The sequence below is a fragment of the Melanerpes formicivorus genome, unplaced genomic scaffold (genome assembly GCF_026170545.1).
Source record: "Melanerpes formicivorus ecotype bairdi unplaced genomic scaffold, bMelFor1.0.p_v2 SCAF_25, whole genome shotgun sequence".
NCBI classification, from domain to species: Eukaryota; Metazoa; Chordata; class Aves; order Piciformes; family Picidae; genus Melanerpes; species Melanerpes formicivorus.
In genome coordinates, this window is record NW_027142377.1 from 8,588,702 (window position 1) to 8,601,929 (window position 13,228).

The 13,228-nt window shown below is 36.6% G+C and overlaps 1 protein-coding gene across 7 annotated transcripts in view; it reads left to right on the forward strand.

Moving 5' to 3' along the window:
• Window positions 1-13,228, forward strand: part of USP34 (ubiquitin specific peptidase 34) — a 118,743-nt gene that overhangs the window by 55,865 nt on the left and 49,650 nt on the right. For all 7 annotated transcript variants that reach the window (XM_068153223.1, XM_068153228.1, XM_068153227.1 and 4 more), the window contains 14 exons: window positions 715-830; window positions 916-1,043; window positions 2,133-2,222; window positions 3,035-3,130; window positions 4,236-4,318; window positions 5,698-5,852; window positions 6,727-6,840; window positions 7,736-7,835; window positions 7,970-8,129; window positions 8,547-8,673; window positions 8,768-8,915; window positions 11,275-11,375; window positions 12,135-12,344; window positions 12,950-13,075. In XM_068153223.1, the coding sequence (XP_068009324.1) occupies window positions 715-830; window positions 916-1,043; window positions 2,133-2,222; window positions 3,035-3,130; window positions 4,236-4,318; window positions 5,698-5,852; window positions 6,727-6,840; window positions 7,736-7,835; window positions 7,970-8,129; window positions 8,547-8,673; window positions 8,768-8,915; window positions 11,275-11,375; window positions 12,135-12,344; window positions 12,950-13,075 (1,754 nt within the window). The remainder of the gene's footprint in view (window positions 1-714; window positions 831-915; window positions 1,044-2,132; window positions 2,223-3,034; window positions 3,131-4,235; window positions 4,319-5,697; window positions 5,853-6,726; window positions 6,841-7,735; window positions 7,836-7,969; window positions 8,130-8,546; window positions 8,674-8,767; window positions 8,916-11,274; window positions 11,376-12,134; window positions 12,345-12,949; window positions 13,076-13,228) is intronic.

Below are 13,228 nucleotides of genomic sequence, written 5' to 3' on the forward strand. Positions count from 1 at the left end.
AGTTTTGACACCCCTAGTTTGCACGTGCGAATAATTAGTGTTCTGCATGCAATCTAAATTTTCTGCTTGACTTTGCCATGGCATGAAAATAGTATCAAATAGTAGATAAATGAATGGTGCCAGCTGTGGCCATATAGAAGAAGGAAAATGTGTCTCAGTGTTTATGAAACATGATGAGTTTCTGAAATTGTGCACTTTGATACTCTGTAATATATAAAAATTAGCATTTGTTTTTCCTGGGTTTTCTTAGTTAAGATATAGGAGATCATGCAGGATGAGGGGAATTTATTGAAATGTGCTGCTTTCTTCCTTTCCAACCATGGTAGTTATAAAGATACTTCCCTTTAGATCACAGCATTGCACAAAGACCTTACAAATATTTTAATTACACTACGAATTAAATCTAGTTGCATTAAAAAGAGCTTTGCGCTTACACCTGCAGGTCTTCAGTAGTGCTTTTATTGCACCTTGCCATTATCAAAACCAGGATACAGATTGGCTTAACTATCCTCATGGCTTCTTGTATGTTCATAATATTTTGTCTTCAAAGCAAACCCTCTTTGGGAAAAGGCTGCAATTATCATGGTGTTGTGCACACTTCGAAACAGCTGAAATCACAAACAAAGCATGTTTTTGTTCATGCAGTTAGGGAATAATGTCCAAATTAGATAGTTGCTTCTGTTTATTCAATAATGGTTTTTGTTTTTTGTTCAGGACCAGCAGTTCATAAGCATCAATATAATAGCAATGCAGTGACGGACATTAATTTGGATAATGTTTGTAAGAAAGGAAATACCCTTTTGTGGGATCTGGTCCAGGATGAAGATGCAGTAAGTTGAATACCAGAAAATAATCTTTTTTTAAAAAGAAAATAAACATATACTATTCAGTGACCTCTCTTTCTACTTGCTGTAGATTCATCTCTCTGAAGGGTTAATAAATGAAGCAGAGAAGCTGCTCTGTTCTTTAGTATGCTGGTTCACTGACAGACAGATTCGAATGAGATTTATTGAAGGCTGCTTAGAAAATTTAGCAAACAACAGGTAACTTAAATTATCTGTTTCTCCCTTTATCTCTTTTTGCAACATAGAGGAAATCCAAGTTGATTGTAACAGTTATTTAATTTTACAGGAAGACAAGTTAAACTAGAAAAAAAGGAGAAGGATAAAAACAGTACTCAATGTGTTACAGATGTATCTGATGTTCCACTTTTCTATTCTGTCAGTGCTCTTAATTTCTCCCATCTTTTGCACTTGTGTGTTCCCCCTTAAGCTAGAGGTTCCTGCCTTCCTACCAGCTGATAAATTTGGGTCTAGATCTTAGCCAGTTGAGCACAAGATCAGGTGCCTTAGCATAAGCATTTTGAGTTGAGTATTTCAATTTTACTTGCAAGTGGCTGAGGAGCAGACAAGTTCTTTTCCATCAAAACTATTGTGGGGTCTAATTTCTGTGAAGAAGCAGCTGCAGGTAGATGTAGGAACTTGACCTCAGATAACTTGCTTTAATGTAATCTGGAGCTATGACACTGTGCAGTTTGAAGACTAGCAAAAGCAGGATTTATTTTGTTGATAGAACAAATCTGCTGGGCATCACCTTCTTGCTAAGACTTGTATGTGTGGGGTGAGTTACAAGTATATTGCGATCTTTATTGTAGAAAAAATGTGAATATACTTATCACTGAGCTGAAAGTTCAGTTACATGCAGTTTATGCACTTGCTGAGTTTCCTAAATAGTTGCCTTAGAGCACACCTACTTGTATCTGTAAGGAGTTTGAGGTAGATACATTTCTCCTATGTCATCTTTCTGTAGAAGAAATACACTCATCTTGCTGAAATTTTAAAAGATATGTATTATGAAACTGAAAAAAAATTACCTTTTGAAATATGTACTGGCTTATTTTCATACTTGTCCAAGAGTTGTGTCTGTAAGGTATTACATGTAATGAATTTGAGGTACGTGTAATTCAGATTCAGAGAACTAACTGACATGATGGTGAGCTTAACACAGATAATTCCAGTGCTTTGTTAGCATATTTGCTCGCTGAACCCAAGCTTCTCAAAGTACTTTTAAAATTGACTATTTTAATCTCGTGACAATCATATATTGTCATCATTTCTCTCTTTCTCCTTCAGATCAGTAGTAGTTTCACTTCGTCTTCTTCCAAAGCTGTTTGGTACATTTCAACAGTTTGGGAGCAGTTATGATACACATTGGATAACAATGTAAGTAGCCCCTTGTCTGCAACAGACTAACGGAAGTGATGACATTGGTGGTGTGCTACAAAGCTTGCTTCTTCAAAGTGGTCCAAATTAATAATGACCTAAGGTTATTGTCCATCCTTGTATGTCCTGGATGTATGAGCTTACCTACTCACTCAGGCTGAGATTTCTTCATAATATGCACTACTCTTCCAGCTAAGGTGAAGACTAAGTTGTGGTTTCTTTTAATCTCCACTCCTTTAAATTCCAAAGGACTTGCAGAGAGTACTAGACATCAAGTAGTTGTGATAATTTAATGTTATGTCACTGTTCTGATTGCATATCAAATGCTTCTCAGTAATAAAACACTTAGTTTATAAGAAAACCTTTGAAATGTGAAGACAGATCATACAGCATTCCCTGCCAGAAGAAACTGTATAACTAGCTGGCCTAACTCAGAGAACATACTACTGAAACATCTGAGAAAGACTGCAGTGATTATCAGCAATTTTTCTTGGCCTTTTTGACATGGCATTTAAATATATGCCCAGTTCTGAGTTTTGGCTTTGACTTTTTCTGAATTAGGGCCCTTAGAAATAGTTTCATAGTCTCAGAAAGGAGTATTCTACATTGGTCCTGTTCCTGAAAATGATAATGATGACAAGGAAGAGAAGAGTGCTGTGCTGGAAAAATACTCCTGAACTCATGGTTGATAGGAAATGGAATATTTACTTTGGGGTTTTGCATATGCAGTTTTTAATGGCTTTGTAATTTCTGTAGCTTTTCTGATCTTTTTAAGCAAACCATAATAATTTCTGCCCTTTAAATTGACACAGGTGGGCAGAAAAGGAACTTAATATGATGAAACTTTTCTTTGATAATTTGGTACACTACATTCAGGCAGTCAGGGAAGGACGACATAAACATGCATTGTAAGTACACAACTGGCTTTATGTGTTTGTTGTTTTATGGTTTAAATCATTCCTTTCTGGCTTTTCTGGTGCTTCTGATGTGTTCATAGAAGTAAATACTTCTAAGAGGGATGTTAAATACTAACCCAAATTGCAGACAATGGTCTGTAAATCCAGTAATATTTAAAGTAACATTCCTTTTCCTTAAAAATATCCACACAACTCTCATGTCACTTTGTTAGGCATTAGGTCAAATAATTGTTTATAAATAACGCACAAATATTTTATGTAGTCAAATCAATTTCAAATTATTTCACATAATAAAACTATTTAAATGTTTCACTTTTGAAATCTATTATTATTAACCTTTGTAGTAGGTTTTTTCCATTTAACACACTGATCTGCACTCTCTGTATGATTAAAATTAGGTGCATATAGGCAAATGACACAATTTCTAGCTTTCCTAATCCTGGAGTAATAGGCTATTCATGTTTTGACAATTGTCAAAATCAGTGTGTAAATATGGGCATACACAACTGAAAAATGGTGCTATTTATGAATCAAATTTCTACTCTACCATTCTTGTTTACATTGGGCATTGCTCTAGTGAGGAAGTACTTCAAAAGCTGTTTGAAAGTGGGATTAATTCCTTTAAACTCAGGCTATTCTGGTCCTTTGACCAGTAAGCTTCTACTTTATTTATAAGTTAATGTTTTAACACAAATTATGAAAATGTTTTTATAAGTAGTACGTATTGGAGATTGGAAGTTCTGAGTAGGAATATCACCATTTTACAAGCTAGGGAAAAAATGAAGGTCAGATTCTGAAAGGCACTAAGGACAGAAATATGCACTTGATTTGGACTGAATGGCAAAACCCCCATAATCTCACTCCCCTCCCTTGCAAAGAACAACAAAAGAAGTACCTTAACTGGTAACAACTAGTGTGTCATTCCAGTACTTTGCTGTGGTTGTGTAATGTTGCTCAAGTGGACTGTAGACTCTATATTCAGAACAAAGTTTAGAAAAAAAACAGTGTTTACTCTTTTAAGACACACATGTATGAGTGGGAGCAAAAGTTACGCCAGTAAACAATTAAATGTACCTCTGGTTTTATACAAATTTAGATACAGCCACAGTGCAGAAGTTCAGGTTCGTCTTCAATTCCTGACATGTGTGTTTTCAACTCTAGGATCACCAGACCACTTCAGTAAGTATTTGAGGTACTTTGTAGTGAAGCACCTCACAGTAAGGCTCATATAATTCTTAATATCAATGTTACCTTAATAAACATAATATTTTAAACAGATACTGTTTTAAATCAACTCTGGTACTGTCTCAAAAGAAGGAAGACTTTTTTTCTAACAAAAGCACAGAACCAGCATTGGAATTTTGATTTCTATTGCAGTTCTGTGAGAACAAATTTTTGTTCTCTGTGCTTCAGCTTTTCTAAATATTAGAATTGTTGTAATTATGGAAATGAGGGGTTTTGTTTGTGTCCATAATGTTACCAGAGATCTCTTACTGGAGTACACTGTAAGTTATGATATTAAACAGTATCACAGTATAACTAAGGTTGGAAATGACCTGGAGGATCATCGAGTCCAACCTATCAATACAGACCCCATGACTAGACCATGGCACCAAGTGCCACGTCCAATCCCTTCTAGTTTAATACTGTTGAAAATTGGTTTGCTGTGTAGTAGTTGATCTGTGCAGATGCTGAAATCTTTTCACTCTAGATGTTAAAAATGGAAATATCTTGATGTAGCTGCTGGAATTGAAAGCGGAACATGATTTACTCTGTTTTTAGTAATTTGTGCTGACTTTCCTTTCCATAAATTGTTTTGTCCACTCTTTTAAGCCCTTGTAAATTAATAGCTTCCAGTGTTGTCTCAGCATCAGCTCTGTACAGACCTTCAGTTGATTGTATTGAGGTAATTATTAAAAGGACTCAAGGGAGGAGTCGTTTGGGTAGTCTCACTATAATTATTCAAATTTGGCATACAGTGCTTGGCTTGTCCCTGTGGTCATTAGAGTACAGGAAGGAATGAGAATATCTGTAGCTAAGAGAAAAACAAACAAACAACAAAACTTGTAAAAATACGTTTGCTGACAGGACAGCCACAATTCTTCTTAAAGAAATTTATTGGGATCACAAGTGTATATGCCAGCAAAGAAAACAAACCTATGGTTTTCTTGAAAGGATTAACAATGAAGTAGTTACAGTGATACTATTTTCATCCAGTCTCAATACCCAGCTCAAAGCTAGACTTCAGGTTGTGCCAAATTACTATGAATTGAGGAGCAAGCTGCCATTTGGTACAAGATACCATGCCATCGTACTCTACTCACTGGCATAGTACAAACTGCCAGCACTAATGACCAAAAACTGTAGCTGATTGCCAGCTCTAAGAGGGGAAGAGTCTATGATTCCTGATTGGGGGGTGTTGCATTTTTCTTTTGTTCTTTTCAAAACCTTTTTGTCTTAAACTGTTTTTTTTTAATATATTCTTGGGGGTTTATAGAATATCATTGTATGTATTTGGTGTTAAATAGGAGTAATTAAAAGGACTTCCCTAATTTTAGGGTTGAGTTTAGAGCAAGTGGACATACTGTGGCACTGCCTAGTAGAAGATTCTGAATGTTACGATGATGCACTACATTGGTTTTTAAATCAAGTTCGAAGCAAAGATCAGCATGCCATGGGTATGGAGACTTACAAGCATCTTTTTTTAGAAAAGGTATGTAGAGAATTAATTGCAGCCTTATTAATGCTAATAAAAATGTTTGTCTGAATAAGTGCTATTTAACATAATGTTTCTATGAAAGATGCGTCTCCAGTAGACTGGGAGGGCCCCACTTGTCGTGCAATAATTTTTCTCTGCCTGGAGGGAAGAGGGGAACAGATTCATGTGAGGTTTTTGAGTATTGCTTTGCCAACTATCCTGTGTACTGTATCTGAAGCTGTGTAACACTTTTCAATTTGAAAACAAAAAAGCCACTCTAAACTGTCCTTTCTTTTATGATGTATAGTTTGCCTGGCTGAAAAAATAACTACTTCTTTTGGGGAGTGGTATATAAATCTTATCCATCCATCCACTGAAAATAGGAACATGCAGCAGTAGAACTTTTTGCAAGGAGTCCCATCCATTTCAACAGATGACATGACAAAAAGGATAGATTGTGCAATAATTAGTGAAGGGGTTTTTTGAGGTTGCGCTTTTTTTTGTCTAGTTTTGTAAGTGTCTGAGTGTTTGAATGGACACTTCATGTATGCTAACAAATTGTCCTACTATTTATTAGCAGCTAATGTTACAATAACACTGCAGTAATAATGTTACAATTCCCTCTGCACTGTTAACAATCCAAATCAGTGTTAGAGAAAGAAGTTTGTTTAAGCCAATTGTAGTTGATATTTTTTTTATATGGTGTGTAAAATTCAGAGACTAAGATCTTTTGCAAGAATATATTTTAATTGATCATCTACTTTCAGATGTGATTGGTAGTAACAATGACATTTATCTGTTCTGCTGAAACAAATATCCTGTAATTCCTGTTCATTCCACCGCTGTTTGTTGGGGTTTTATCATACTAAAATGCATGTATTTTATTTAGATGCCACAACTAAAACCTGAAACCATTAGTATGACTGGCCTAAACCTCTTCCAGCATTTGTGTAATTTGGCTCGATTGGCTACTAGTGCATATGATGGTGGCTCAAACTCTGAGGTAAGCCTAGATTCTGTGCTCACCTTTTTCTTTTTTCTGAAGGAAGGCTAAAGTTAGATTACTTATGTACAGCAACATATCTCTTGAGAACTTACTGACTGGAATATTTACTGGTTCAAGATAGTAATGCCACAGCCTGTAGTGATGGGAGTCTGCAAAGATTTCTGTTTTGAGGAGAGCTCTGGAAGCTCAGGACTCAAAAGCTCCAAATGCTTGGCAGTGAAATTGCAGTAAAAGAGGCTAGTGATCCTGACTTTACACATGTGGCTTTTGTACCTAGAGACAGAGATAGGAAACCACAAAGAAAGTGATGCCTGGTGCCTGGATATATTTGTGCAGTTTACGATGTTCTTAGTGTAACTGAACTATATTCACTAGTGTGTTTACAGAGTGGGTTTGTAACATTTTCTTCTATAAATTTGAAGATTAGGCATATTAACTTCTGACTAGAAATCATTGTAGAATGTGTCTGCGTTTACGTATGATGTGCTGCAGAAGTTTTTCTTCTGTAGTTTATTTCTGTCTTAGAAATAAAACAATATGTAGGATATTTTCCTGTGAACTGATTTGAGGCAATTTTTAATTAAAATGTCAATTATTGCCATTAATACCACTAGCAGTTGTGGTTTTAAGACTTCATTTAAAAGTGTTCCTGTTTGTCAGAAAGGAAAATCCACTCATTTAAATTTTAACCAGTTTTCCTCATGCCTCAAAGTATGAAAATACTTCTGTGAAAGTTAGAACTTTATGGCAATTGATATGTGCCATGGTGAGAGCCTGAGCAGTAATTTTGCCAAGAGGCAAATGAAATGTCTCAGGTTAGAAAATTGTCACTCCTAGTAAAATTACGAGGCAATGTTTTGTTTCTGTGTTTCTTTTCCATTTGTCCAAACAGTTGTGTGGCATGGACCAGTTCTGGGGTATTGCTTTAAGAGCGCAGTCTGGTGATGTCAGTCGAGCAGCTATCCAGTATATCAACTCCTATTATATCAATGGTATGAATTTTCATTTTTGTTTTCTGTTTAAAATGTCATGAGGAATATCTATTGTCATACTCTTTTTATTCTTAGTGTTAAAAGATATAGTCTCAAAGTTGTGCTTACATGGTTTACTTTAACTGGTGTTATAGGTAAAACTGGTCTTGAGAAAGAACAGGAGTTTATTAGCAAGTGTATGGAGAGTCTGATGATAGCGTCTAGTAACCTCGAGCAAGACTCTCATTCAAGTCTGACTGTTATTGAAAGAGGACTCTTAATGCTGAAGACACACCTGGAGGCTTTTAGGAGAAGGTAAATAGCTCAATTGATATATTTTGATTTATAATGTATTCCCTTTCCACTTGTAATGATTAATGAGTTGTGAGTCATTGTTTCAAGTAATAGCTAATGGGTTTTCCTTTGCATATAGGAAGGATGGACAGTAGTGGATAATTTTGAAAGGTAATACGTAAGGTTTAAACAGTTACAGGAGTTGCCCCTTATCCTTGTATAAAGATGTGTGGATGTGGTTCATGCTTCCACATCCCTCACCAAAGAAACTTTCTCAATTTTACTCTTTTTTCATTTTTTAATAGTGAGAATAGGAAAAACTTCTCTTAGTTTGAACAGACTGCAACTTTTGTCTTTCCACTCATTGTTTATTGAATACTTGTGTTAAATGCATCATGACAAAAATACTTTTTTGGATGTTTTTACCTGCTGCTTAAGGTTTGCGTATCATCTGAGACAGTGGCAGATTGAAGGCACCGGTATCAGCAGTCACTTGAAAGCCCTGAGTGACAAACAGTCACTACCACTACGAATTGTATGTCAGCCAGCTGGTCTTCCTGACAAGGTAAGTTAAAAGCCCTTTTGCAAGTACCTCCTACATGGTTAAGTTTTGATAAGTCCACAGTACACTTGGAAAAATAAAATGTATTTTATTTCAGATGACTATAGAAATGTATCCTAGTGATCAGGTGGCTGATCTACGGGCTGAAGTCACCCATTGGTACGAAAATCTGCAGAAGGAGCAGATAAATCAGCAAGCACAGCTTCAGGAGTTTGGCCAAAGCAGCCGTAAGGGGGATTTCCCTGGTAAGCTGTACTACTTAAAACTGTATGTTTCACCCTTTGAGGTTTCATTCATTTAGAGCTTAGAAAGTAGTTTTATTTTGCCCCAGATATGCTAAATAAACAAGCATTACCATTTACTTTAAAACACCTACTTGGTGTTCTGCTTGCTTGCTTTCTTGTTATGAGCAAGAGTTAGTATGTAGTGTGTATTATCTTGACAAGTTTTGTCCATGAAGATCTTTTTCCAGCACTGCTAACCATAAGTAAAGATGTAAACATGAATCTTACTTCCTTTTCCTAGTTAACAGTTTAAAAGAATAATAATAAAGGCAGACAGAATTTTAGACAACATGTTTATCTTCTCTGTGAAGTCCTTTTCCATTCACTTATCAGAAGCCTTTTGGTAAAGTCTTATCTTGTCCTTACCTTATTTTGTACCAAGCGTAGCCATGTAGCAGAAATTTTTATCTTGGTTTTAGATGGGAGTTTAGAAAAAAGTGATTTAGTGAATTAAGAATTGCACTGCTACATCCTCTTCAGTTCATTCATGTTATATATGTATGATGCCTTTTGTTTTGTAGCATGCCTGTGCTGACACCCATAATTTTGTGCACTTCTTGTGGGTATTGTAATGTTGGAGAAGTCTGTGGATGTATTCTACCTGGACTTCAGCAAGGCCTTTGATACCATCCCCCACAGCAAACTCCTGACCAAGCTGGCAGCTTGTGGCTTGGACAGCAGCACTATGCACTGGGTTAAGAACTGGCTGGAGGGCCAAGCCCAGAGAGTAGTGGTGAATGGTGCCACATCCAGCTGGCAGCCAGTCACTAGTGGTGTCCCTCAGGGATCAGTATTGGGACCCATCTGTTCAATATCTTTATTAATGATCTGGATGAGGGGATTGAGTCCATCATCAGTACATTTGCAGATGACACCAAGCTGGGGGCAGGTGTTGATCTGTTGGAGGGTAGGAGAGCTCTCCAGAGGGACCTTGACAGGCTGGACAGATGGGCAGAGTCCAAGGGCGTGAGATTTAACACATCTAAGTGTCAGGTTCTACCCATTAGCCACAACAACCTCATGCAGTGCTATAGGCTGGGGTCAGAGTGGCTGGAGAGCAGCCAGGCAGAAAGGGACTTAGGGGTACTGGTCGATAGTCGGCTGAACATGAGCCAGCAGTGTGCCCAGGTGGCTCATGATGTCAAAGGGCAAGCTTTTCTTTCGCCTTTCCTGGTAAAGCTAAATCTCATTGTCCATAATCAGTTTTTAGTTGTTTTCTCTGGTGAGATTTCAATTTCATTAAATAGAGGGAGATAGTCAGAATTTCTATATCAAGTTCTGGCTCTTGGAATTCTAGACTTGCACTTTTTTTGAACTTCATTTGTTTCATCTGTTGTTGACTGTGACTGGCACTTTCTTATGCTGTTGACCATCTTTTTGCACTTTCCTGCTCTTGGGCTTCATGAACAACTGGTATGTCTGAGGTGACACAGGTCTTGTGTAACACCTGTTGGCTTGGTATTAAGCATATTGTTACAGAAGTGAGGTAACTATTATCATGAAAAGTGAAGCTGCAGGTTTTCAGACAGGCTAAACTTAAAGCATTTATTAGTTAAAAAAACGTTTCTGGTGTTCTTATCATCGTGCTTCTGTGAAAGAAATATCCAAGAGTGCCCACTACCCAAAACATTGAGCATACATCTCTAAGGAGTAGATGCAGTTCACATTAAATGTTTCTCTTAACTATCTTTCAGTACAATAAACTTAATTTATATTTTTCCATTTACCAGACATTTGCTATACTATTCTTTTGAGGCCTCAATATCTTTTGTCACATCTCTTGATCATTTGCAGTCTGCATTGCTCAGAGGAATGTGAGATTGCATTTGCTTCTTACACCAATTGTTTGCTGTTATTTTTTCCAAACTTTTTTGCTGCTTTGCTGAAGTGCAGAGGATGTGAGATTTCTGTATTATTTTTGTGGATGGTGTGTTTGCCTGTCTTTATCTGTTTGAAATTATTTTGCCTGACTGCATCAATACATTTCAAAGCAGCCAACTGCGGAGATTTGGAACAGTGGTACATATATAGAATTATTCCCAACTCTGTATAAAATGTTCATGGTTTTATTTTTAACAGACAGGTGTCCCTGGAAGGCTGCTGTCTATCCATTTTTTCCCAAAAGCATTCCAGAAATTTTCTGACTACATGCAAGTAAATTTAGTTGAGTGTAATAACCGGTTTTTGCAAGGAAACTGCATTAAGTTATTGCCTCATTGTAAGTGCGACTGAAGGGTGTACTGTGAAAAAACATCTTAGCACTTTCATTAGAAAATGAAACTATGATTCCAGAAATCTACAGAAATATGTTTTATCCTAGGTGGCCTCATGGGACCTGTAAGAATGATTTCATCTGGACATGAACTGACAACTGATTATGATGAAAAAACGCTTCATGAATTGGGTTTTAAGGATATGCAGGTATTAACTGGCATATAGATAGCAGTCACTGATGGGTTGATGTTGCAGTTTTCTTGTGCAGCTGATAAATGTAGTGGTGGTAGAATGTATGTTTTCTTCTGGGAGCATCCTATAGTTTCTGAAACTAGTTGTTGCAGGCTGTCCAGCACATGCCTTCTGTAAGCTCAAACCAGTGCTGTCAGTCCTTACTGCTGTCAGTCTTAGGCTTTAAAAATTACTAAATTCATGTTAGCCAGATGTGGTTTTGTCCAATTTCTTTAGCTTACTGAGCAGTTTGACTAGTACTAGGGTCTCCCCAGCAAAGTAAGGTATCAGGGACATGGAAACAGAGCTGTCTGCTCTAACAACAGACAGCTTATGCAACTGTTTTGTCAGTCCTTAAGGGAAAGCAAAATGAAACTTTAATTACAACTCAAAATATTGCACAGTAATTATTTGACAACAAGGATATCAATGTATCTTTAAGTTCTTAATTATGAGCCTGTTGAAAATAGTCCATGGTTTATCATAGACATAAAATCATAGAATGGTTTAAACTGGAAGGGACCTTAGAGACCATCTACTCCATCCAACCTTCCTGCCATAAGCAGCGACACTTCTCAAGTAGACTTGGTTGCTCAAGGCCTCATCCAGCCTGGCTTTGAACACCTCCAGGGAGTGAGCATCCACAACACCTCTGAGCAGCCTGTTCCAGTCTCACCACCCCCATACTGAAGAACATTTTAAGATTTCTCTCATCCTCCTTGTTTCTGTTTCTAGATGGTCTTCGTATCCTTGGGTGCACCAAGGAGAGAACGTAAAGGTGAAGGTGTTCAGCTTCCAGCATCGTGCCTACCTCCTCCTCAGAAAGACAACATTCCAATGCTTTTACTTCTGCAAGAACCTCATCTCACCACTCTTTTTGATTTGTTAGAGATGCTTGCCTCTTTTAAGCCTCCTTCTGCAGAAGTGGCTATGGAAGATAGTGAGGTAGTATAGCCTAATATTATTAGAATAATTACATTTGCTATTGTTCAATTGGCTCTATTTCTCCTGTCTAGTCTGCTTCTTGTGTACTCTAACCAGTTGTTATCTATCTATCTATCTATTCTATTTGTTCATATTTAACTTATGATATAATAATTACAATGAGTTTTCTGATTTCTTAACGTTGTTACAATATTTCCAATGTTCTAAATATTGTAGAAGCTATAAAGGAGTAATCCTTAAGAAAGAACATCGATTATTTAAATACATGTAGTGACTAATAATAGGAATTGGCTTGAAGAAAGGTTTATAAAAACCTCAAGCTTTCTGTCTTATATGGCATCATTAGCTTCTGGGAAATCAAATAATTACTAGTGTACTTGAAGCAGTAATTTATAAAGTGTTATTTACACTTAAATATATGTGATAAACTAAAGATAATGTAACAAATTCATGCAGGTTCAGTGGGACTATCATGTTCTATTTATGGATTGACATCAGATAGGAAATACCACTTCTTAGCTAAGAATAAATATTTGGTTTTAACTTTGAAATCTTATTTTCACAACCAAGTTCACAATAACAGTTCTTGTTTTGTGATTTGTCAGAGTGCAAGGTGTGAAGAACTTCATCTCCACGCAGAAAACTTATCCAGACGTGTCTGGGAACTGTTAATGCTTCTGCCCACATGCCCTAATATGTTGCAGGCATTCCAGAATATTTCAGATGAGCAGGTGAACAAAGAGTGCTTGTTTCATGTGTTTGTTATATGTGGATGTTTTAGTGTCTAACATATTAGTTGAATTTTCCCCAAATAGGAATGTTAAATAGTGTTAAATATGCTGAAATGCAAGTAAACCTAATAAACTGAATAATTCCTATGAAAT